General features: G+C 41.6%; 1 protein-coding gene across 1 annotated transcript; it reads right to left on the bottom strand.

Annotated features, from left to right (window-relative positions):
- Positions 1 to 2,321: 2,321 nt before the first annotated feature.
- LOC103347851 (protein FAM170A) lies at positions 2,322 to 16,567 on the bottom strand. The gene is made up of 5 exons (XM_089335834.1): positions 16,498 to 16,567; positions 10,974 to 11,114; positions 8,734 to 8,874; positions 4,667 to 4,810; positions 2,322 to 2,866 (listed from the first exon to the last, which is right to left on the bottom strand). The coding sequence occupies exons 1-5, from the start codon at positions 16,565 to 16,567 to the stop codon at positions 2,322 to 2,324; spliced, it is 1,041 nt and encodes a 346-aa protein (XP_089191960.1).
- Positions 16,568 to 25,938: the final 9,371 nt, after the last annotated feature.

Below are 25,938 nucleotides of genomic sequence, written 5' to 3'. Positions count from 1 at the left end.
GCCACCTTGGCATGGCCTTCTCATTCCACCACAACATGTGGTGGCTCAACCTGCTGTGCTTCAGCGCCAGCCCCATAAAGTATAAATTTAAGACACAAAGACAACATATACAATATAAGAAAGTATTTTATATATGGGGACTCAGTTTTTAACAGGTCAAAACTAGACAAACATCTGTCCTTATTACACCAAATGGGAAATCACCCATATTTAAGTTAATCTGTGTCAGTCACTGTAAAAAACAGCTGACATTTAAAATATATGTTATATTTTACTAGTGCTAGTCATGTCAGAATTGAGAGACAGAATGAAGACAAGCATAGGTGAAAGTCTGAATCTCAGCAGGGTGGTAGTTGTATATGCTCTTTCATAGGTGCATGGAAAAGTCAAGGTTTAATAAAATCCATACAGATATTGGACTGATTAGTCATCGTATAGAAAACAAGAATAGTATATGTCAAAAATGTAATTGGCCTGTAAGAAGGTTTGTTTTCTTGCTCATTGAGCAAAGTCCACCTCTGAACCTTACTTGTATGTATCAAATTGTAATATATAAGAAGCTATGCTCTAGTAACTAAAAAAACATTTAAGTTAGTGCAAACTAAGACTAACACACATAGCATTTTATATAACCAAGAGACTTTCAAGAACCTATAACTAAGCTTCATATGAGCTGCATTAAACATCAAACGTGAGTCAAGAAATACTTTGAATATGTGTTTTGTGCCAAGCCTCTGACTAACTCGAGAGTGGCACATGACTGGAATGGATGCAGAGAAGCACAGCAAAGAATCTAAAACTTCACTGACATTGAAACCATCACCCACCTAAGATGATGCCACACTTACACTCTGACCTTAGTCTGATTTCATGCAAATCAATGCAATTTTTAAAAAATCACCATAGAATTTAATAGCAGAGTCTTATATTATGATAGAAAAAATGTCCTGACTACAGTTCTAAATTACCTGTAATCATAACTGTAAGTTATGATCAACTCTCAAGAGTAAAGATAACCAACAGATGTCAATACCTTCATTCCAGAGATGTTGGAATTTTTAGGCATGGGCTTTAATATAGCTATTATACCTGTCATCTATGGGGTATGTATGAGCACCACTGAAGAGATACATAAACAATAAAAAGAACTAAGAGAAGCTTTTAGAGTTGGAGATTACAGTAGGTTGGATTTTAAAAGCCACGGAATGAGCCAAAATATACTGACGATGGCAAGTGAAAGAATTGGTGAACAAGAAGACACATAACTATTACATCTGCAGGAGGAAGACAAACTTTCAAAAACTATGAACAGTAGGTTGATAGGAAACAGTCTAATATTTATTTCATTGGTGTCTCACAAGGAGAGAAGGAAGAGATTAACAAGGAAAATATGCAAAGAAACAGTGACCAAAGATTTTTCCGAATTTGGTGAAAGGAAAATAATTATATTACAGAAGCTCAGTGAATAAATGTGTAAAACCTGTTCTGGGTCACTAATGAAAACATTGTACAACTGTAATGAACAAAATCAAAGGATTCCTAAATGGAGAGAGAACAACGTTCCTGGTTTGGAAGGACCAACGAATTAAAGAGGTCAGTTCTTTCCAAACTGATCTTTAGGTTCAATGCACACCTGCTAGAAACAAACACTTTTTTTTGGTTTAAATTGAGAGATTTACCTTAAAATCTCTATGGAAATGCAAAAGAATTAGAATAGCTAAAACAATATTGAAAAGTGAAGAATCGAGTTGAAGGAATCACCCTATTCACTTTTAAGAGCTAATCTGTTTCTACAGTAGTCACGGAATGGCAGAGATAGAAATACTTGGATAAGTACAATGGGGTAAGGAACTCAGAGAAAGACTCAAATATATCTAGCTGCTTCTGTTGACTGAGGTTACAGAGTTAATTCAATGGAAGAACAACTGAACTTTAGTGGCCACAACCAACCAACCCCTAAGCCTCACAGTTTATGCAAAAATTAACTCAAGTATGTCATAAATACACATACAAGCTGTTAAACTTGCAGAGGAGGATATGGGTTGGTAACTGTGGTACCTAGAGTTCACAGATAGGACACTAAAGGAAGCTTGCATAGAAGAAAACAACTGGTGTTTGTTGATACTGTTGATGTAAGTAGAGGGGTTCTCTGGTGGTGTCAGGTGTGTGTAAACAAAGGTGGGTACTCTGGGTGACCTAGCGGAGATGGAGCTCCATCAATACAGTTTGGCTGCTCCACTTCCTCTTTTTTCAGGGGCTGAAAACAGTTCATTTATTTGGGTGAAGAATTCCTCACATCCAGACCTTTCTCCTGACTGCATTCAGATGGGGCCTTCTCTGATTTTCTTCTTTCTTCTCTTCTCCGGCGTGTCTTTCGTGTTTCTTTTGCTCTTCAGCCAGGCAAAGGCAAGATGAAAAGCGAGGCAGCTGAAGCCCTCCTCAACCCCATGCTGCACGTGCCCCTGAAGCACCTCCAGACTGGGGAAGACCCGGCAGCAGCCCATACACTTGAAGCCATTCTCAGGGGCCACAAGCCACTCAGGTGTCCTGGCCCTGGGCTGTTCCTGCAGAGCGTGGGGCTCTGCTGGGCTGACAGCCTCGTCCCCACCATCTTGGGCTTCTACATCCAAGCTGGACTCACTCTCAGTTAGGAGTTCCCATGTAGACACATAAGAGAGGTTGTCGTCTGTAGGGAGCTTTCCTGGGAAGGTAATTTCTTCAACTCTTGCCCTCTTTGTGGGAGGCTCTGATTCTTCCTCTGTATCCTGTAAGACAGCCACCCCTCTTTTCCTTTGGACACGCATATAGTAAACCTTCATGTCTCTCTCCTTTCTCCTATGTGTTTCGGGTGTACAGGGCTCATTGGCTAAATGGAAATGAAAACAGATGTGGTGATAGGGGGACAGGGTCTCCTGTTCCTCCAAATCCTGGGGTGGAGGCATCTCAGAGGATTGAAGACAGGGGGGATCTTGTTGCAATTGATGGATTCCTAGGAAAGAAAATTTCCTATATAAGTGGAGTAAGTTGTGTGACATCCATAGGTTTTAAGAGTGGCCCTGAGAATATTCCTGGGCCGGCACCATGGCTCACTAGGTTAATCCTCCGCCTGCAGCGCTGGCATCCCATATGGGTGCTGGGTTCTAGTCCCAGTTGCTCCTCTTCCAGTCCAGCTCTCTGCTGTGGCCCGGGAGAGCAGTGGAGGATGGCCCAAGTGCTTGTGTCCCTGCACCCACATGGGAGACCAGGAGGAAGCACCTGGCTCCTCGCTTTGGATCGGCGCAGTGTGCTGGCCGTAGCGGCCATCTGGGGAGTGAACCAATGGAAGGAAGACCTTTCTCTTTGTCTTTCTCTCTCTCACTGTCTAATCTGTCAAAAATAGAGACCTGTAGCTTCAGAGTTGTGTAGGCAGGTGTCATGTGAGATGTGTACTTAGCAACCCTTCTATGTGAAGAGTGAGTGATGGGGTGTGTCTGGTGGAGGTGAATGTGTGTTCTGGTATGTATACGGTAATTGCTACTGCTTATGTGTGTGTGCATTCTCTGGTGTGACAGTACGTGTGGAAAAACGCAGCTCTGAGTATATGCAATCATTTGAAGGGCTGAAGGTGCTGTGGATGCAGTACATAGCAGGGAGAGGGGCTGGCAATTAGAGTGAATTCTTAAGAACAAAGGGTTTCTTTTAAAATTTTTTTTATTTGTTTGAAAGCATTTCAGAGAGAGATGGGGGGGAGAGAGAGAGAGAGAAAGAGAAAGAGACAGAGACAGAGACAGAGACAGAGAAAGAGAAAGAGAAAGAGAAAGAGAAAGAGAAAGAGAAAGAGAAACAGTTTTCCTCTGTTGCTTCACTCCCAAAATGGCCACGGTTGCCAGGACTAGATCAGGCCAAAGCCAGGAGCCTGGAACTCCATCCAGACTCCCCTGTGGGTAGCAGGGTCCCAAGCACTTGGGCCAACTTCTACTGCTTTCCCAGGCACATTAGCAGAGAGCTGGATTGGAAGTGGAACAGCCAGGATTTGAGTTTGCACCCATATGGGATGCCGGAGTCACAGGCAGCGGCTTATCCCACTACACCACAGTGTCAGTCCCCAGAGGGCTTTTCCTGAGCTGTTTCTAGCCTTAAGGAGTTCAGATTATCTGTATGAAGGAATGTGAAATATTTTTGGGATTAGTTAATAAATGAGTAGGTCTGAAAGACTGTGTACAGGAATGAAGGTTTAAGTGTGTATTGGTGTCATGCTATTAGAGAATGGAAAAGATGGATGGGGAGTGAGGGGAGGTGTGTTTGAGAGAGGGAGGCTTTGAAATGAAGCTGTGAATTGGTAGGACAGGTGAGGGTATGTGAATATGTTTTCGTGCCAGTCTGCCTAGGATGTTCTCATCAACTTTCCATACATGTCAGCTCTGCTGATGGCCTGAATCACAGCTGTCCCAGTACTCCGCTGTGGCAAAACAGGTCTGTGTCCCGTGTTTGGAGACATAGAACCTCTCTCTCTCTGTAGAGACCCCAGTCTAGTCCCTCTGCCCTGAAGTGCTTTCTTGCTTTTGAGAGTTTTTTGTTTTGTTTTGTTTTGTTTTGTTTTGTTTTGTTTTAGCCGATAAGTAAGGGTTTGGCAGAGCAGCTCCCTTGCGCATCCTGAGTTCAGACATTCCCTTTGCCTCTGCCTTACCATCATTTTCAACAAGAATGTGTTTGCTTGGAGAGGAGACACAGGAGAAATACGCTGAGGTAGAAGAGCTCTGTCCTGCTGCCTGGCTACAGGTTGGGACCGCGATACGTGTCCCAGGAGCATCTGCTTGAGACTTCCGGAATTCTGGGGAACAAAACGACAGAACAACAACATTGGGATACAGAATCATGTGGAGTTTTCATCTTTTCACAGAAGAGCATGTTGAGTGGATATTTTATTGTGGGCATTGTGACCACTCACTAGACTTGCTCTTACAGGAATTATAAGTAAACAACAGTTATTAAGATTACATTTATGGTGGACATCGGTAGGCTTGGGCATCTTGTATGTGATATTTTGGGAAGTATATTGAGAATGTTGGAAACTAGAACCTTGCATAAAATGCAGAATGCAGTCATTAAAGATCTTAAAATTTTATGACTCAGTTTTCCTTGTGATAAGTTATACAAATTAGCCCATGACATACAGTTTTTGTTGTAATTACTCATGTTGATATTCTTGGGTGTAAGAGAAAGAGACACAGTATAGATAATAGGCAGGTATGTAGGTAGATAAAATTCTGAGGTTTTTTGACCTTCATATTCACATATTTAGTAGCCTTTTCCAAGCAGACATGAAAAATGTACATGGTGCAGTTCCCTCCATTCTGCTCCTGGACCTCCGTTGTCAGAACTCTGCAAACCCCAAGACTTGTGAGAGCTGATGAGTTCTGACCTTGAGTCAGGGGCTCAGTGGGGTCTCTGGTGCTGGCTCCAGGCTGCACATCTTACCATAGGCCACAAATTCCCTACCAGGTTCCTGCTTACTCTTCACTAGGCTGTCCAGTTATGTGACTTTCTTAGTATACCTTGCACACACATGGCCTTAACTAATTTTTCCCCCTCTTCAACACAAAATTAGCTGATCGTAGAGATTTCCATGTTACTACTACATCCTGAGTAGGTTTTTTTCCCTACCAGAATTTTGTAAAATTTTAAAATAAAATTAACCTCCACCCATGGATTTAAACATACTATGAAAATTCCTAAGTTATTTTTTTTAAATTCTCTTAATCTATTTTTCCAGTGGAGAGAGCCATACCTTTCAATTCATATACATCAATAAACACACAAATTCTATTTCCTGAAAAAATAATTCATAAACATATTAAGTCCCTTCTAAAACCTCAATTAAATGTGTAAATAAACTGTACTCCTTCACATGGATCCAATTTTTCTCTTCGGTCCCTAAAGAGTATCTAGTGTTTCATTTCAGAGGAGAGAGAAACAAAATTAGTATGTCTTGTACATCTGTCATAGAATGAGTTTGTCATGATTGGTAAATATAGTTTCATATATGTACACTCTGTGTATTTCACAGAATTTTTAAAGTATATTGAGTATAGCAGTGGGGCCACCATTGCATGTGAAGGTAGCATGAATATGGTGTGCTTTGGTGAAAGTGAAGCATAGTTCTGTACATCTTGGAGTTTTTCATCTTTCATACATTTGAAATGTGTATGTCATATGCTATTGATGTAAAACATTTAGGTAATAGTTATTGGAATATTTGAGAATCTGTGAGGATCTTTTTTTCAGAACCACAGAGACAAACTTTTATAGATCAGCCATGTGAAAGAGGAATAAGAGAATGATTACCTGACCTCTTAGATTATGGGATTATGTGAAGGGACTAAAGAACTGTAAACAGAGGAGCATCTGATGGAGTTGTGGCTGTGATAGCTTCTTGCATTGTTACTGTACAGCACGGAGTTCTACAAGAATGAGACTATTTGTGTGAGTTAGCAGATGCAATACTAAAAAAATGGTGTTCAAAGGGAGCAATTATGAGGGGTGCACGTGCTGTGAAAGAAGGTGTGAAGACGTAAAAGTATGAGGATGTGAACTGAGGAGTGTGCCACGGTGCATAAGATAATGAGAGTAGCGATGGAGAGCAGAGGAATGAGTATTTACAGAGATGAACCCGAGAGCACATGGTGCTGAGACCATTTATTTGGGTAAGATAGGCCAAGAAGTATGTGGGTGTTTAAAAGGGAAGAAGGTTGCTCATGGCAATCATTTGAGGACCCTTTCAAGTCTCTGCCCATATTCACTTACCAGTGTACAGGATCTTTGTTGTCTTCCTGGATGCAAGTGTAGAAACCACTGATGGCTGACTTTATACTTCAGTGTGAACCCTTACGGTTGCCAGGGACAATCCCAGAATTGCAACCCACAGAACTGAACTTCTCAGTTTCAGACTGAATGAGTCTTCCTTGTTTCTCTGACAAGTTTGTCATTCCTTCACTTCTCCATCTTCTCCTACATAGCCCTGTTCCCATGCCCTTGAACTTTTGGGTATGAGTCCTTTTTTAGATTATTCTTCAGTCTCAAGGCTTTGAGTTATATATTATATCTCAAGAGGATCTCCCAAAACTAGAAGAACTGTGTCCTTGCTGTGACCTGGGCATGGCCCGTATCAACTTTCTTTTCTTTGTATTAGCTGTTGGTGGGGGACCTGGACCAGATCTCAGAGCCATGCTTACATCTCCTTTTCATCACTGAATACTCCTAGGTCCTGTTTATTCTTCTCCAGTTATGAGTTTTCATTTTCTCAGAGGTGGTACAGGAGAAACATCTTCAGATGCACATGGTTTTCTCTTGTTTGTGTGAGCTATTACCTTGTGAGCTATATGTCATCTTATGTCTCGTCAAGGTTACTGTTCAAGGGAAATCCAAGAGCTCTATCCTACCTGTAAACTACTCAGTCAATCTTGAGTGCTCACTGTGTGTCAAACACTCCTGCAGACTGCAAACTGAGTTCTGGCCCAAACTACAGAATGTGTGTATTTAATAATTTTTAGTTTTGTTCAGGTGATGATGGCTGTGTGATCACAGTGTGTATTTACTGTCTTTATGGAGCTGGTTGTGTTATGGGAAGTTTTCACTTATGGTTTCACATAAAGTGTAACTTATATAAGAGATTTTCATAGGTTTTTACCTGAATATGCATATCATTGTGGTTAGCATATTTCACATTTGTGGAAGACTGAGTAATGTCCCCCAACCAAGATGTTTATATCGTAGACCATAGAACCAGACCATAGAACCTCATGTGGCTAAAGGGGACTTTGCAGATGCTACTCAGTTAAGGATTTTGTGATGGGGAGATAATATATTCGTTGGTCCTATATGTAATTCCAAGGATGTGTATACGAAGGAGGCAAGATTGACAAAGGCAGGAAAAGAGATGTGACAATGGAGCACGAGGCTGCACAAAGAAACAAAGGGTCTCTAAGGAGTGCAAGAAGCCACTGGAGGCAAGGCAAATTTACCAGGGGGCCTCCCGAAGTATCCAGCTGTAACAATAACTTGATTTTTAACCCCAGAAGATAAATTTTGAATTTCTGACCCCAAATTCCGAAATGGAAAAAATGCCTGTTGTTTTAGACCACTAAATTTGTGGTAATTTGTAATATGTATATGAGGAAGTAAGAAAAATATACTAAATTTGAAATAGGCTTCTTTCTGTGTCAAAGATAGCCTCTCCTTACCTAATTCTAATTTTCTGCGTTCAGAGTTGCTTTTGAGTCAGTGGCTTTACTCTTTGAGCGAGAGAGAGTGAGTTTACAATACTTCTATTTCCAACCTTACATGTTCTTGTAATCTAGTACTTTAATTATACCTGTTGTATCAGTTGTGAATAAGTGGTTTCTATTTTTGGTAATTAAATCATCAAATCCTATTCATATTCTGTAACATACTTAACAATTTCTAAGCACAAAATGTGTCCCTGATTATCATTTCTTCTGTGATTAGTTTAAATTTTTTCAAATAGATTCTTTTCCATTAGTGTTTTCTACATTATTTTATTTCCTATTTTTTTAAGTGTCTTTATTTAACAATATTCTTGTGGATTGTGTCTGCTCTTTGTCTTCAGCACATCATTCTCTCCAGTAGCCATTAGGTAGGGATCAGTGAATGCCATGGAATAACAGAGTGGCTGCAGGTCTGCTGACCACCACTGCACTGATCTGCCTAGCCTTGGCTATCCTGCCTACCCCTTACCAGCACGAGTGGGCATTGACAAAGTGGAGTGGCAGGTATAATATTCTGATTCAGAGGCTTTGTCTTTTGCCTTGTGGACCAGGGTCTTGTCCTCCAAAGAGTACTCAGGTTGTGGAGCACATTTGTGGAAGGCTTCAATTCCTAGAAAACAGAGCAAAAGTCATTGATACACAGTTGATGTCTATTTTATCATTTTCAATCTGTCATATATTATTAATTACATATGCTGAGCTCAGAGAACAGACATGGCCCACAAGCTCAGCGAAAATCAAGTATTGAGCTTGCTAAAATCCATAATATTCACATCTACAGAGATATCGGTGGTATTATTGGATGCTAGAGTCTGGATTAGAATTTATCTGTTTGAATTGGACTGCATGCCATCCATTAATGCTTTAATCTGGAAGGTGTCAGAATTTATGAGGGAACACTGCTGTTGTACACTGCCCCAAAATAGTACTTGATAGCTTTATTTTTTTTTATTTGACAGATAGTGAGAGAGAGAGATAGAAAGGTCTTCCTTCTGTTGGTTCACCTCCCAAATGGCTGCTATAGCTGGAGCTATGCCAATCTGAAGCCACAAGCCAGGTGCTTCTTCATAGTCTCCCATGCGGGTGCAGGCACCCAAGTACTTGGGCCATCCTCCACTGCCCTCCTGGTCCACAGCAGAGGACTGGAAGAGGAACAACCGAGACTAGAACCAGCACCCATATGGGATGCTGGCACTGGAGGCGGAGGATTAACCTAGTGAGCCACAGCGCCATCCCCTTGATAGCTTTAGTTCTGTCTCTAGGTTGATGACTAGTCTTTATGGATCTGCTTGTGGTGTGTGAATTAGACTTCTGGTGTCATAAAGACTGTAGTCAGCATAAGAAATTTTAATATTCATTTATCTGACTGCATCTATCAAGGTGTTTAACATTTTTCACAATAGTTTTGAAAGGTTGAAGTTATGCTACTTACCCAAGGTATCAATATCTTAATCCCTACATCCTAGGAATGTTCCCTTGTATACAGAGAGGTACTTTGCAGATGTTAACACATGAAGGATTTCGTGATGGGGAGATCATCCTGCATCGTGTAGTTGGGTTCTAAATGTAATTGCAAGGATACTTAGAAGAGGGAGGCAAGAAGGTCAGATGCAGGAGATGAAAACTGACAGTAGAAGCAACAAGTGTCAGTTAAGAAATCAGAAAAAATCTGCAAATCAGAGTGCAAGAAGCCAGTCAAAGCAAGGAACATTGTCCATTGGAGTCTCTAGAAGGGGAAAGCCTGTAAACACCTTGGTGTTTTTTTTTTTTTATTAGATTTATTTTATTTTTATTTGAAAGAATTAGAGAGGTAGAGACAGAGAGGTCTTCCATCCGCTGGTTCACTCCCCAGATGGCCATAACGGCCAGAGCTGCGCCAATCTGAAGGCAGGAGCCAGGAGCTTCTTCCGGGTCTCCCACGTGGGTGCAGGGGCCCAAGGACTTAGGCCATCTTCTACTGCTTTCCCAGGCCATATCAGAGAGCTGGATCGGAAGAGGAGCAACTGGGACTAGAACCAGTGCCTATATAGGATGCTGGTGCTGCAGGCCAGGGCTTTAACCTGCTGTACCACAGCGCCAGCCCCTACACCTTGGTTTTTAGCCACATCACATATATTTTGAATTTCTGACTTCCACAGGAATGTAGGAGAATAAATCTGTGCTGTTTTAGATCACTTAGTTTATGGTAATTTATAACAATATCTAACAGGTAAATATACTAAATTTGAAGTCACATTCTTTCCTTCTCATGGTTAGATCCTAAGCATTAGTATGAGTGTAGAATGCTTCAAGTTTCAATCACCATCTTTCATTTTATGGTCATCTAATGCTTTAATTACATCTATTTTATCAGTTCTGAATTTTTGACTATTATTTTGGTATCTAAATCCTCCAAGCCTTTGTATAGTCAGTCACATACTTGCTATTGTCATATCTTAGAATTTGTTCTTGATTGTTATTTCCTCTGTGTTTAATTTTTATGAATAGATGATTTCCACTAGTGGTTTATACATACTTCTTTCCTATTATTTTAAAATTTTTATCTTCAATGTCTTCATTTAGCCATATTCTTGTTGATTGTGACTGCTCTTTTTCTTTGCTATCTCCCTGGTTTCTGTGATAGCCATTGAACAGCTTAGTGGCTGTAGGTCTGCTCACCTTCCCCCTGCACTGATCTGCCTGGCCTTGGCGGTCCTGCCTTCCCCTTACCAGCATGAGAGTGCTTGTGCAAAGTGGACTGGCAGGTGTGGTATTCTGATCGGGAGGATGTCTCTCTTGCCTCATGGACCAGGATCTTCTCTTCCAAAGAGTACCCGGCTTGTGGAGGACGTGTTTGGGCAGTGGAGACTCCTGAGAAATAGAACAAAGGTCATTGATACGGACGTGAAGTTTGGTTCATTCATTTGTTCATCCTCCATATATTCTAAATGTAATCTTCTGAACTCGGAGAACAGACGTGGTCTACAAACTCACAGGAACTAGTCTTGATTTTGGTAAAATTTATAGCATGTATGCCCACAGAGACATCTGTCTTATCCTTGGCTGTTGGAGTGTGCGCTAGACTTCTCCAGTTTGGACTGAACTATGTGCTGTCCACTAATGTTGTGTTCCTGGTGGTGTCAGATTTCATGAGGGAACGTGACTGCCATTGTCCATTATTTTGCCAAATTTGTTTTCTTGAGTCTACTCACATAGATCTTTGATTATCTGAGTCCAGTTCTTTGTTTCCAGAGCCCAGTTCCATACGTGGAGAAACCAACACTGAGGAAACTAAATTCCCATGTAGGGACCTACACTTTCAGCTAAAACATCTGCTTCCTTTCAGATGCTTCACTTCACTCTCCCCCAGATCCCGTACTCCCCCACCCCTGCTATATATTTTGTCTTGAGCAATTCTCTCCAGCTTCGGCTGAGATCTGGTGCATTTTAGCTGTCTTTGTTTTGAGGTTCCTGCTACCCAGCAACTTTGGCTAAAAGTTACCCCTGTTTGTCCTCTCCTACTTATCTCACTTTCATGCTTTGTATCTCTTACCTGGAGTTCACAGCTTTAAATGAAACTAATGGTGTATTTTTAATAATTAAAGAAAGTAAATATTTATGATTTTATGATGTCATCAACTCTTTAAATGTTAAACTTACCAGTGAGTATTTAACTGTTAAAAAGATCAAATTCTCCCATAAAAGTATTTCTTATATATTATGAATACATAACAATGAATTGGTATGTGGCAGTTGCAGAGTACTTAATGTGTAAGTCCATAACTTACTTGTTCCAATCAAGTTATTCTTGAGTGTCTAATTCATTTAGTGGTTACAAATATAAATATAGAATATGTTTTGTTGGTATGGGAATGGTGGGTGTTATTTATGTCTGTATGTTAGCTACATGCATATCTATGTGTGTCTATCTGATGTCCTATAATTATGGCTTTGCGTGTGTTGTTTTGTGATATAGTTTGGCAGTACGGTGTAATTAGTAGGAATATTTTCTTTGAGATGAAAGGAATGTATTTGTGAGTTCTGGTGGAAGAGTGAAAGAACATGAAGATTTGAGGGTGTATAAGAAAAAAAATACACATACTAGGACTAGGAAATGATATAAAATAGATAAGATGTCAGTGAAGGGTATGAGATTTAATAGTTAACAACATACAATTGCATTAGAAAATGAAAGTGTGGGAGCTGACATTTAGCATAGCAGCTTAAGAAGCCCATGTCCCACATCACAGTGCCCAGTATCTATACCCACCTCCAGTTTCTGATTCCAGCTTCCTGCTAATACAGACCTTGAGAGGCAGAAATAATTCTCAAATAGCTGGGCTCCTGCCCTTTTACATTATGTTCGTGGATCCTAGCAGGTATTTAGGGAGTTTGCCAGTAGGTGGAGTCTGTGTGTGTGTGTGTGTGTGTGTGTGTGTGTGTGTCTGTGTCTTTCTCCCTTCTGTGAAAGTATTTATGCTTCTAAAATAAATAATAAAATTAAAACTTGAGATAGAAATGGTAAAATAATTGTATGAAACATTGATTTCTGGATGGGTTAAGATAGAAATAGAGAAACTCTTTGGCTTTCATCAAACCTAAGTGTATTAGTATAGCAACATATACAGCATCAAACATCATCTCCTAGTGCGCTTTTACAATCAAAACAACTTAAATTCTCAGCACTTGATGATTAACAAGGACATGATTTATATTCATGAAATGGGATATATGCAGCAGTGAGATGGAACAAACTTCAGTCATACGCAATGTGGCTGAAAGGAGTCAGACACGAAATATGTATATAAACTTCTGTTTATATAGAGGTAAAGCAAGTCAGGGATAATGAGTCAGTAGTCATACATGTTAGAGTAATTGTTACTCTTTGTCATGCACGCAGTAGAGTTTAGAGAATTCATATGCTTGTAAAAGTTGATAAGGAAGTAGAGGTGAAGACAGGAGTGGGGATAGGTCTGTATAGAGATAAGTGTGAGAATTTTGGCTACACGTAATAACACAAGACCTCGAACAAGTGCATCTGTACAGTGTATCAAGTATATCTTGTGGTGACATTACTACTACTCTAGCTCTGTTTTCAGATAATAGTCCTTTTATGACTTCTGGACAGCAGGATGTCCTGTCTTTGTCTCAGTTATTGTTCCCAAGTGTCTCTGATGATACCATTCCCTTCAGCAGAACCTAGTTGTCCACTGATCTTCCAGGCCTAACTCCAGTTTTTTGGTTATTTATCTTTGGAATGTATAGCTTTCGCTGCTGCTAATACCAAAAGCCATGAGAGACAATTGCTATGGTTTGAATATCCATGGATTGTCTCACAGCCTCCTGGGTTGAAATTTAGCTACCATTGTGAGGCATTAAGGGGATGGAAACTTAATCTGGTTGTGAAGCACAGGGATGGGAAATGATGATGATCAGGTCGTTAGGGTGGAGCCTGCGTGAGTGAATTTGGGCGGCTCTAGAAGAGGGAGACAGAAAGAGACACATCTGCTCGCATGCCTGTGTGTCATTTGCCACCTGAGGCTCTGCATCACCACAGGATGCTGCCCACAGGAAGACCTTCACCAGAGGAGGTCCCAAAGACTGACTCTTCAGAGGCATCATCAAAACAAAGCTCTTCTCTTAGTAAAGTTTGCCTGCACCAGGAATTTTAGTAATGAAAAGGTATAATGCAAGTGCTTTGACTTGTCATTTTTTTCTGGACTGGGTAGACTTATGTCTACTCATGGGCAGTATCATTCAGCTCCTCTCTGTGCTGTGCCTGGACCCATACCTGCACCATTGAGCTTGTCTTCAGATGAGATGCAGGAGAAATAGTGTGAGGAAGAAGAAGCAGCATCCCCTGCTTTCTGGTCTGAAGCTGGGGTTGGCGCCTTTTGTTTTTGTTGCAGGACATCTTTGTATAAATTCAAATTTCCTAAGCAATTACATAAAAATAAGAGACAGGGTTTATGTATGTGCATTTATCCATCTAAACAAGCAGTAAGAGTTTGCAGTATGACAGCACTCATGAACACACATGCCGCTATCCTCATGGAGCCATAACCTGCTTCCTACCTTTGAAAACTTTACACGTAGATAGGTATTTATTTATTCAGTCAGTACATGCCACAGATGCTAGATTTGCAGTGTCTCATATGTAAACAGTGCACAGACTGCTGGCAAGCCCCTGTGCACCTGTGCTTACATATTTTTACATCTGCCTCTCTTAGTGTCTTTTAACATTTCAAACTTTTTAAAAAATGTTTTCTTAATCTCTAGATATACCACATTCTTCATTCAAAGGAGGAAGGATCCGTGGAAAACTTGCAATACCATGCACTTCTCCAGTGCTTTCAGAAAGAAGTCAAATTTCAAAATTTTATGAAAACTGATCAAGTCACTGTTTCTCATAGTGTCCATTTCACTTCAACAAGTTTCCCCTTTGGTGCATAGTTAGTTGTCGCCCATCAGGGAGGAGAACATATCGATCAGCTCTTGTCCTGACGGTTGATTTAGAATGTAATACTTTATCCATTTTAGTTTTTTTTTTGTTCAAGTACTATTGGTTGAACTCTGTAATTAACACACAATTATTCTTAGGTGTTTAAATTTTAACTGAAAAGTGATCCCTATTAGGAATTTGAAAACATTATGCTGAGTGAAATAAGCCAGTCCCAAAGGGACAAATACCATATGTTCTCCCTGATTGGAGACAACTGACTGAGCACCAAAAAGGAAACCTGTTAAAGTGAAATGAACACTATGAGAAACAGTGACTTGATCAGCCCTTGCCCTGACTGTTGATGAACAACTTAATATGTTATCCCTCTTAGTATTTTTTTTTTGTTCTACTTAATACTTTTGGTTGAATACTGTAATCAATACACAATTCTTCTTAAGTGCTGAAACTTAACTGAAAAGTGATCGCTGTTAAATATAAGAGTGGGAATAAGAGAGGGAAGAGATGTGCAATTCGGGACATGCTCAAGCTGACTTACCTCAAACGGTAGAGTTAGAAACATACCAGGGGATTCCAATTCAATCCCATCAAGGTGGCATGTACCAATGCCATCTCACTAGTCCCAGTGATCAATTTCTGTTCACAATTGATCATAATGATAGGACTAAGAGCCAAAGGGATCACATAAACAAGACTAGTGTCTGCAAATACTAACTGATAGAATCAAAAAGGGAGAGAATGATCCAACATGGGAAGTGAGATACACAGCAGAACCACAGAATGGCAGATGTCCTAAGCAGCACTCTGGCCTCAGAATCAGCCCTTAAAGCACACGGATCTGGCTGAAAAGCCCATGAGAGTATTACAGGCATGGAAAGCCAAAACACTCTAGGAAAAAAAAAAAAACCACAAAACCTAAATGAAAGATCTCACAGGTGAGACCCCAGTGGAAAGAACATGTCATCAAAGAAGGAGGTACCTTTCTCTGAAGGGAGGAGAGAACTTCCACTTTGACTACGACCTTGTCTAAATATGATCAAAGTCGGTGAACTCAGGGGGCTTCCATAGCCTGGCAGCTCATGACAAGAGCCTAGGGTGATTACTGATGCCATAAACAAGAGTGTCAATTTGTTAAGTCAACAACAGGAGTCACTGTGCACTTACTCCTCATGTAAGATCTTTGTCCTTAGTGTGCTGCACATTGTGATTTAATGCTGTAACGAGTACTCAAACAGTATTTTTCACTTTATGTTTCTGTGTGGGAGCAAACTGTTGAAATCTTTACTTAATGTATGCTAAACTGATCTTCTGTATATAAAGAGAATCGAAAATAAATCTTGATGTGAATGGAAGGGGAGAGGGAGTGGGAAAGGGGAGGGTTGCGGGTGGGAGGGACGTTATCGGGGGGAAGCCATTGTAATCCATAAGCTGTACTTTGGAAATTTATATTCATTAAATAAAAGTTAAAAATAAAAAAAATTATGAAAACTTAGTGCACACTGGCAAGTCACTGTATCTGACAAAGTGACCCTGTGTTTCACTGTGTAGGTAGCAGAAGCCCTAAACTGCATAGACAAAGACCTGTATCATCTGAACTCTCTGTGTTCTCAGAGACCTGGATGTTCAGGAAGCCTCCACACACAGCTCTTCTATCTCCCACCACCCTCCCTCCTCTCCCTTTCTCTGTCTCTCCTCCTCTTACTCCACCCCTTCCCCAACTAGAAATCGTCCCTTCCTCCTGTTTAGAAGACAGTGCCTGGCTATCTTGGATCTAGAGAATATCCTAAGACATACCTCTTGATATCTTTGCAGCTTGGGGAGAGTATGTGATTTCCAGATGTTTTGTCTTTTGTTTCCGCTTCATGGTTGAACTCCTTGGAGAGTTACTCAAAACAGGCACTTTCCTCCCTGCATCTCTGCTCTCCAGGAGTTAAGTCAGTGGTGATAAAGAATGGGATTTGAACATTAAAGAACCAAATCACATAGGACACTCTCTACCGAATCACTGCGCTACCTAGTGCTCAGTTCAACATTGAGTCTCCTGTGTCACAAGTCATCACTACAGCCTCTGAAGCATTTATGACCTATTGATGACATCAGCCTATTCTAGACTCAGCAGCCGCCTCAGGACTGCAGGACTGATATAGCCCCCTTGCCTAGGGTGTTTTTTGTTTTGTTTTGTTTTTTAAAAGTTTATCTATCTGTTTTACTTGCAATGCTAGGTGATACAGAGAGGCTGATAAAAAGGGAGATCTTGGTTCAATTCACAAATGCCTTGAAAAGATGGGGCTGGGTCACACCCAGGGTAGGAGATGCGAATTTCACTGGGGTCTCACAGGTGGGTGGCAGGGACACAAGTACGTTAGCTGTCATCTGCCTTTCTGGAGTTCATATTAGAGAGAAGGTGGGTATGCCAGCTCCCTGCTGATGCACTCTGGAGAGCAGAAGGTGATGGCTCAAGTTCTTGTAGCCCTACCATCCATCCACATGGGAGACTCAGTTCGGGTTTCAGGCTCCTAGCTTCCGCCTGGCCCAACCAGATCCATTACCATCATTTGGGAAGTGAGCCAGTAGATGAACAATCTCTCTCTCTCTCTCTCTCTCTCTCTCTCTCTCTCTCTCTTTCTCTTTCTCTCTCTCTCTCTCTCCTCCTCCTCCTCCTCCTCCTTTCTCTTTCTCTTTCTCTTTCTCTCTCTTTCTCTTTCTCTTCCTCTTCCTCTTCCTCTTTCTCTCTCCCCCCCACACTGCTTTTCAAATAAATAAATAAACCTTAAAAAAAAAAAAACTTAAGAAAGTGGATGTGAGGCAGAGTTAGGAATGGATCCCAGGCTCTCTGATATGGAATGTGGGTATCCCAAGCAGAGGTAGGACCTGCTTATCCCTGACATCATCCTTTGAGTATTTTATTTTACCCAGTGGAAAGTATATCATTAACTTAATTTTTAAAATAATGTATTTGATACCAAAACTAGAATTAGATGCCTTAGATTAAAAAGAAATTATGTGATGCATCTGGGGATACACTATTACTAAGTCTCCCCAGTGGTGAGGATGTGGCAGTGCAAAAGAGGGTAGGAAGGCAGGTGTTGTGGCACAGCGGGATAAGCCAACACTTGTGACACCAGCACCCCATGTCAGATTGCAAGTTCCAGACCTGGCTATTCCACTTCTGGTCAAGCTTCCTGCTGATCACCTGGGAAATCAGAGGGTGGTGGTCCAAATACTTGGATCCTTGAAACCCATGTGGGAGGCCTGGATGGAGTTCCTATGACTCTGTTATCTCAGTCCATAAAAAGTTTTTCATTGAATTATTTATGATACCAAGGAGATGGTATCATGGTATTTTAGGTTGTACTGGGTACAACCTAAAGAAGTCATTTCTAAGAATAGAGATCAAGCCCGTTGAAGTCTAGGCTTATGAGAAGCAACATCAGGAAGAACTGGAACTCAGGAATGACCAGGAGATAGAAGAGAAAGAAGTAACCGCATGTGGTTCCTTGGATGGGCTAATGACCGAGTGCGTTATTAACTCAGTTCTCTAATTTTAGAAGAAGGGAAAATAGTCTTGCAGCAAAGTGACACTGATCCACGTTAGGGCTGGAAATAAGAGTAAGTGTTCTTGCTGTGCTTGTTTTCTGTCACTGCTATCGCAGTTGACCACAAACTTTGTGGCTTAAAAACCAATCTGAAGATACAGACGTGTTACAGATTTGGAGATAAGAAGTCCAATACAGGTGTGAAGGCCTGAGGTCAAGATGTGGCCAGGGCTGGTCCTGCCTGGTGGCTCTCGAGTAGAATCTGTGTTTGTCCATCCCAGCTTCCAAAGGCTGCCTACAGAATCGGCTCCTGCTCAGTCGTCTCTGAAGGTGTCACTCCAGCATCCAGTACCCTTGCAACACCTTCACTCTGACTGGCACCATCTCTGCTGTCAGTCATGAAGGCCCCTGTGAGTACATTGTCCTCACCCAGACCACCTAGGGCAATCTTCCCAGTTCAAAATCTTTGAGTTAATCCCATCGCAGAAGTGTCTTTTGCCATATTTAATAACATGCTTACAGGATTTGGGGGAGAAAAGTGCGTATTTTCATCCCACAAAATTTAAAAAAATTAGAGAATTGAATTATAGCAAAAGATAGTAATCTGAGAAAAGAAATCCGACATTAAACAAAAACAGTCGGAAAATGCATACAACCATATGAAAATATTAAAAAAGCAAAATGAAATATTTTCAATTAAATGTAACCAGAGGATGGACTGGTGCTGTGACTCAGTAGGTTAATCCTCCGCCTGCAGCGCTGGCATCCCATATAGGCACCTGTTCATGTCCTGGCTTCTCCTCTCCCAATCCATCTCTCTGCTGTGACCTGGGAAAGCAGTGGAAGTTGACTCAAGCACTTGGGCCCCTTCCCCCAAAGTGGGAGAGTTGGAAGAAGCTCCCGACTCCTAGCTCCAGATGGGCTCAGCTTTGGCCATTGTGGTCATTTGGGGAGTGAACCAGTGGATGGAAGAACTTTGTCTCTGTCTCTCCCTCTCACTGTATATAACTCTACCTCTCAAATAAGTCAATAAAATCTGTTCAACAAAAATGTAACTAGAGGAATAGAATAAATAAACCAGAACTGTAGGATGATAAAAAAAATTGATTCAAAGAAATAATAGTGGAAAGTTTGGATGAGAAAAATAAAGGTTCTGTAAAAGTTAATAATATAATAAATAAGTTAATTAGAAGAAAATATAAGCATTAAATCTTAAAATACCTTGTTTTAAATATCTTAAATATGTATGACTTTGAGTATGTTTGGGCTTCCAGGACTTCAAGCACCAGTCTCCATCATTGTTCCCAGAGTGTTTCTTACTTATATGTCTTCCTGCATGCCCCAGGAGTCTCTAAATTTCTGTGGTAACACTACATGTTTCTCCTCTTTATTTGCTTTTGACACTAAAGGCACCATGCACACAAGAAAACTGCTGATACATTCGATTTCTTAAAAAATTCAGGCTCTTTGCTTAAGACTCTGTGATGAAGATGAACAATAAGCCACTAACTGGGGAGAAGTAACTGCATATTGCCTCTTTGAAAAATAAATCACATCCAGGACATATGAAGGACTCTAAGCAATAATAAAACTGGAACTTTATAATGAGCAAAACCTTTAAACAGCTCCTTCATAAAAGAAGATAGACAAGTGACAAGCAAATGGAAAGGTGTTGGTAAATGCAAATTAAAACCACCATGACATCCCATAGCATAGCTATTAAAACAGCTTAAAAAAAGTCAGTAAACACCTCTCTTATTAAATGCTAATGAAATGCAAGGAAACTGAATTTCTCATTCACCCATGGGAATACAATGCTTTGGCTCCTATGGGAGTCAGTCTGTTGTTTCTTTCCTTTAAAAAATTTTTTTATTAATATAAAGAGAATAGATTTCATGTATTTCATATGTAAAATTCCAAAAAGATAACTGTACTTCCTTCCTTCCCTTTTTATCTTCCTCATTCCTCCTCTTTCCTTCTGTTCTTTTGTTCTTTAATTTTTGCAAAAACATGATTTAGTCCACTGTATAGTCCCAGGCTTAATGCACCACTAACCATAATTTCAACAAGTAAAAAGTAGAAAAACACCAGTTAAACAGGATAAACAAAGGCTGAAAACAGCAATCAAATCACAAGATGACCACTGAGTTCCTGTATTTTTGTTTGTTTTCTACATTAACTGCCATGAGTCAGAGAAAATACATGGTATTTGTCTTTTGGGGACTGGCTGATCTCCCTAAGCAAAATGGTTTTCATTTGCATCTATTTTGTTGCAAAGATAGGATTCGTTCATTTTCATGATATAGTAATATTCCATAGTATGTATGTACCACATTTTTTTAATCCAGTGATTGGTTGAGGGACATCTGGATTGATTGCCTATCTTAGCTGTTGTTAATTGACCTGCAGTAAACATAGAGGTATAGATAACCCTTTCATATATTGGTTACATTTTGTTTGGGCAGATTCCCAGGAGTAGGATGAATGGGTCATATGGTAGACCTATTTTAAGATTTCTGAGGAATCTTTATACTGTCTTCCATATTATTTGTTCTAGTTTACATTTCCACCAACAGGGTGTTAGAGTACCTTTTCCACAACATCCTTGCCAGCATTTGTTATCATTTTTATTTTAGGATGATAGCCATTCTAACTGGGGTGAGGTAAAACTTTATTGTGGCTTTTATTTTCATTTCCCTGATGGCTAGTAATCCTACATGTTTTTTCATGTGTCTGTTGGCCATTTATATGTCATCCTTGAAAAATACCTGTTCAAGTCTTTTGCCTATTTCTTAACTGGATTGTTTGTTTTGTTGCTGTTGAGTTTCTTTAGCTATTTATAGATCTTGGGTATTAATTCTTTATCAGTTGCATAGTTTGCAGATATTTTCTCCCATTCTATTGGTGGCCTCTGCACCTCTGCATTGATAATTAACAGTAACTTAATGACCCAAATGACATGATCTGCCTTCAGTGTGTGACATCTTCGACTTTCTACAGAATGCAGTGGAATGTAGTTCAACAGTGAAAGAAATAAACTAGGAATATATGCAAGGGCTTGGATGTCACACCATGGAGTCATAATTAGGTGAAAAAGCCAATCTAAAAATGTTTTGCAGTTTACGATTTCATATATATAACTTTCTTAGAGTGAATAATTACATGCATGAAGAACAGATAAGAGGTTCCTTGGGGTTGTGGGAGGAGAGGGGGAGGATGACTATAAAAGGCAGCATGGGGACTGCTTTCCAGTCACAGAACATTTCTCTTTTTCCATTGCAATTAGGGAGTGTGCAAATTTATACATGAGGGAACAAAATTTATAATATTAAATATAAAGGCATACAAATGTGTGTGTGCCAGAAATAGAGAAAAGCAAGTAGTAATTATTTAGTTTGTCACAAAATTCTAATCAGTGCTTTGTTTTGATAATGTATTGTAATTATGATGGAGGAAGCTGAGATAATGTGTGCATTCAGTCTCTATGGTCTGTTTTAACAACTTTTTGTGAGTCTATATTTACCTAAACATTAAAGAAAGCAAACCATTTCTCAAAAGTTCAAGTGTCAAACAAGTAACTTAAAAAATGAAAGTCAAAACTTGACATACAATAATCAAACTGCTGAGAAAGGTAAAGAGAGAAATTTCAAATAATGGAAACATATTGAAAAAGCATTCAGGTCAAATACGATATTCTGTGCTTTTACCTGTGTTACTACTTCACTCATACCCACACACATGATGTCTATTTTATCTCCACAGCATATAAATATTGTAGCTAATACCATCACCTCCATTATCAAGATGAGAAAGCTGGTGCAGAAGGCAGTGCAGCTGATGGAGACTTAAGCCCAGCTCCAGTGCAGGACTTAAGCAGGGCTACCATATAGAAGTCCAGTGGTTTGATGTAGATGTTCATACATTTTCAGTGTAACTCCCTAATCAATCAGGGCTACAGAACATCTACTAAGATGAAGCAAATCACTTCCTATGGCAAAAATACAGTCTTGGGATTATGTTGTGCTACTCTCATCTGGAATATATTGTTTCAACTGTTAAAATGGATGAAATTCCCATGTTAAAGGTAACATGCATCTATTAAAGTACATTGGGGGAGCTGGCGCTGTGGCTCACTAGGCTAATCCTCCACCTGCGGCGCCGGCACACCGGGTTCTAGTCCCGGTCGGGGCGCCGGATTCTGCCCCGGTTGCCCCTCTTCCAGGCCAGCTCTCTGCTGTGGCCCGGGAGTGCAGTGGAGGATGGCCCAAGTCCTTGGGCCCTGCACCCGCATGGGAGACCAGGAGGAAGCACCTGGCTCCTGGCTTCGGATCGGCGCAGCTCACTGGCCACAACAAGGTGGATTAAGCTGCATGACATAAAGTGCAGTATCTGATCTGGAACGTGAGACTGTGAACGCAGTGTTCAATGATGCAGTACCTAGAAGACAGAGACCAGAAGGTAGAGTAGACCTCGGAGTGGGAAGAGAACCACAATATGCTAAACCTTCATTCTGTCGAGAAATCTCCCTACATTCCTGCCAAGTTGTCTTCTGTCCTGATGGCTCTCGGTGTGTAACGTCTGCTTCTCCATGGCGCTAACACATCTCTCTACCTATTGTGTCCTCTCTGCACAAGGCAGCTGTAGAGATATTTTCAGGGTCTCCCGACCCCTGCGTGAGGAGTTGCGTGCAGCAGAGAAAGCCTTGCTCAGAGTGAAGTGATGCTGGTTTCCTTGAGATCCTCTCACCTGCGGATTTTTTCTTCAGAGCTGGCACCACATTTTCACCAGAGCCTATGGGGACTGCTGTAGAGGGTCTGCTCCATCTGTTGTCTGACCAGCCCTGGCTTAATGTGACGCTCAGAATGATTGCTGGGCTCTCAGTGGACTGTAAAGGTATGCAGGACAGCTTCATTTCAGGCCACTGACTGTGAACGGTGCTGTGAAGATGGAAACACAGATGAGTCTCCACTCCAGAAGGAAGGCAGGCTTTGTGGTGACCAGCACTCAACCGTTAGGATTTCACGCATGATTTATGAAACAGGACAGTTTCCAGTTTGCGTTCCATTATGACTTTGGGAGTATGGACGATGAGCCATTCATTTGTGCTGGACAAAGACAAACTCGGATTGATTGTGGCATGAACCTGGCTTTGCCAAGTGTTTGTGGTTTTATCTAAGTTTAACTCCTTTCTGCTGAACAAAATGATGCCGTAACAAAGAGAAAGAATAAGATGTACATGTGCCAGGAAGTAAGTCCCATTAAATGTATCTCACAACACTCCATAGCAAAAGGGCATGCTCTGTACCCCGGCACCAGCTCCCCATTATGCCTGACCTCTGTGAGGAAAGAACTTTCCCTCCCCTAGCATATACTATTGAAATTTTTCCGAGTAAAATGAAAGATACACCACTCATTGTCATGAAGCGGTTGAAGTTCCTTAATCGTCTCCTCCCAGGCATGAGGAAGGTTAAAACACAGAGATTCCGAGAAAAAGCTGTGCTACAGCTGGCTTGCACATCACACCACTGCAGGGACAGCGGCTGCCTCTGCCTTGTCCTGTAGATTTAGATCTGGGTGGCAGTGAGGTAGGGGTGTGGGTGCAAGCTTTCCCTGCTGTGCTGGACTGACACACAGGTTTCTGCTCATGTCCCTTCAGTGAGCGTGGACAGGGCACGCTCTCCTTGCTCTGACTCAGTCACGTGTTTCACCTCCGTGCCTGTGTCATTATGGAAGAAAGCCTTCACTACCATGCTGTGAGCCCTGGGCAGCACCTACGGTGACGGTTCCTGCTGCTGACCCCACCCCCCGAGAACCCTGGCTCCCAGTACTTCGGGGTGCTGTCCTAGCCACAGGCACTCACCTCTGCTGCACTCCACCCACAGCAATTCCACTTCCACTGAGTCTCCCTCTCCCCACTGTGGCGGTGGAGACGACACCCCGCCCTGCGTTGCTGGTTAGACTGTGAGGACACTTGGTTGTCCTTTGTGACAGTCTGCCTTCTTCCCCTTCATGCTGGTGAGGGCAGTGGGTCCCATCCAAGGGTTTGCAGTGACGCTGTAGGTCATGGAGGTGTCAGGTGTGTGTAAGCAAGGTGGGTGCTCTGGCCGTCAGAGAAGATGGGACTGCCTCAGTGGAGTGTGGCTGCTTCGCTGTCTCTTTTTCAGGTGTGCAAGCCATCTGTTTACTTGCGTGAGGGATTGCTCACATGGAAAACTTTTCTTTTTCTGCATCTAAATGTAGATTCTCTGCTTTTCTTTTCTTTCCTCCTCTTGGTTGTCTTTTTCATGTTCATTTTGCTCTTCAGCCAGGCCAAGGCAAGATGAAAAGCACGACAGCTAAAGCTCTCCTCAACCCCGTGCTGCACGTGCCTCTGCAGGACGGTCTGGCTGGGGAAGACTCGGCAGCAGCCCATACACTTGTAGCCACTCTCGGGGGTCACCAGCCACTCGGGCGTCCTGGCCCTGGGACGTCTCTGCAGAGCTAGAAGCCCTGCTGGGCTGTCAGGCTCCTCCTGCTTCTCCTCCACCCCCACCTTCTCTTGTTCTTCCACATCGCAGCCACACTCACTGTCGGTTAAGAGTTCCCATGTAGACACTAAGACAGGGTAGCTTCTGCAGGCATCTTCCCAGTAAAGGTCATTTCTTGTATCCTTTTCTCCCCTGTGGGTGGCTCCAATTCTCCCTCCATATCCCATAAGAGAGCCACTCCTCTTTTCCTTTGGACACGCATGTAGGAAACCTTCATGTCCCTTTGCTTTCTCCTATGTATTTCTGGTGTGCAGGGCTCATTGGCTAAATGGAAATGAGAACAGATATCTCGACAGGGGAAGCCAGTCTACAGTTGCTCCAGATACTGGGGTGGAGGCATCTCAGGTGATTGAAGACACGGAGCTTCTCTCGGGAATTGAGGGATTCCTAGCGGGAAAAAATCCTACATAGGAAAACCATATAAGTTTCTGTGAATTCTGAAGGAAGCAAAGTGACCCTGAGTATATTCCTGCATGTGAAGCAGTGGGATAGGTATGCGTGGGTATGTGATGTTCAGAGTTCTGTATGTGGTAGGTGTCGTGTGAGGTGTGTACTTAGCATCCCTTCTAAGTGGAGAGGGAGTGCTGGTGTGTGTCTGGTCAAGATTGATGTGTGTTTTGGTACATAAATAGTAATGCGTCTGGTTGATAAAAGGGATAGTGTGTGTGTGTGTTCTTTGGTGTGATAGTACATGTGAATGAGTATGGGACTGCTTCATGTTCTGTGTTAGTCTGTGAGATTGTAGGCACAGAGTGTTAGAAGATGTGCATGTGAGCTCTCAGGGCATGGTGCTGCCTCATGGGCTGAAGGCACTGTGGATGCGGTGATACAGGAGGGAGAGAGACTGCCTTTGAGAGTGAATCCTCTTCAGGCAAGAGAAGTTTCCTCTAGTGTGGTCCAGCACTAAAGAGTTAAAACAGGTTATCTGTGAAGATGACATTATTTAACGAGGGGAGAGCTGTACAAGGCTAGCCACAAATAAGAGTGTAAAGGTACACTATGTAGTGCTACTAGAGAACTGGAAACATGGATGGGGAATGATGGGACATGGATTGGAGAGTAAGTTAACTAAAGGAGAAGTTGGGCCATTCTTTGTATGAAGGGGTAAAATCTTGAATGGGTATAGTTACGAGTTTGTGCCAATCTGCATGAATGGTTCTGATCACATTTCC

Source organism: Oryctolagus cuniculus, chromosome 6 (genome assembly GCF_051225735.1).
Source record: "Oryctolagus cuniculus isolate XC-2025 breed Fujian yellow rabbit chromosome 6, ASM5122573v1, whole genome shotgun sequence".
In the NCBI taxonomy this organism is placed as follows: Eukaryota; Metazoa; Chordata; class Mammalia; order Lagomorpha; family Leporidae; genus Oryctolagus; species Oryctolagus cuniculus.
The sequence above is the reverse complement of the archived record's forward strand: the minus strand, read 5'-3'. Positions and strand labels throughout refer to the sequence as shown.

Bases quoted from the DNA above. Each gene is read 5' to 3' on its own strand.
- LOC103347851 (XM_089335834.1), bottom strand. From the start codon at position 16,567: ATGAAGCGGAAACAAAAGACAAAACATCTGGAAATCACATACTCTCCC. The intron at 11,115-16,497 runs GTATGTCTTAGG...TCTATTTCTCAG, and splicing joins AGCTGCAAAGATATCAAGAG to GAGTCTCCACTGCCCAAACA. The intron at 2,867-4,666 runs GTAAGGCAGAGG...ATTTCCATTTAG, and splicing joins CATTCTTGTTGAAAATGATG to CCAATGAGCCCTGTACACCC.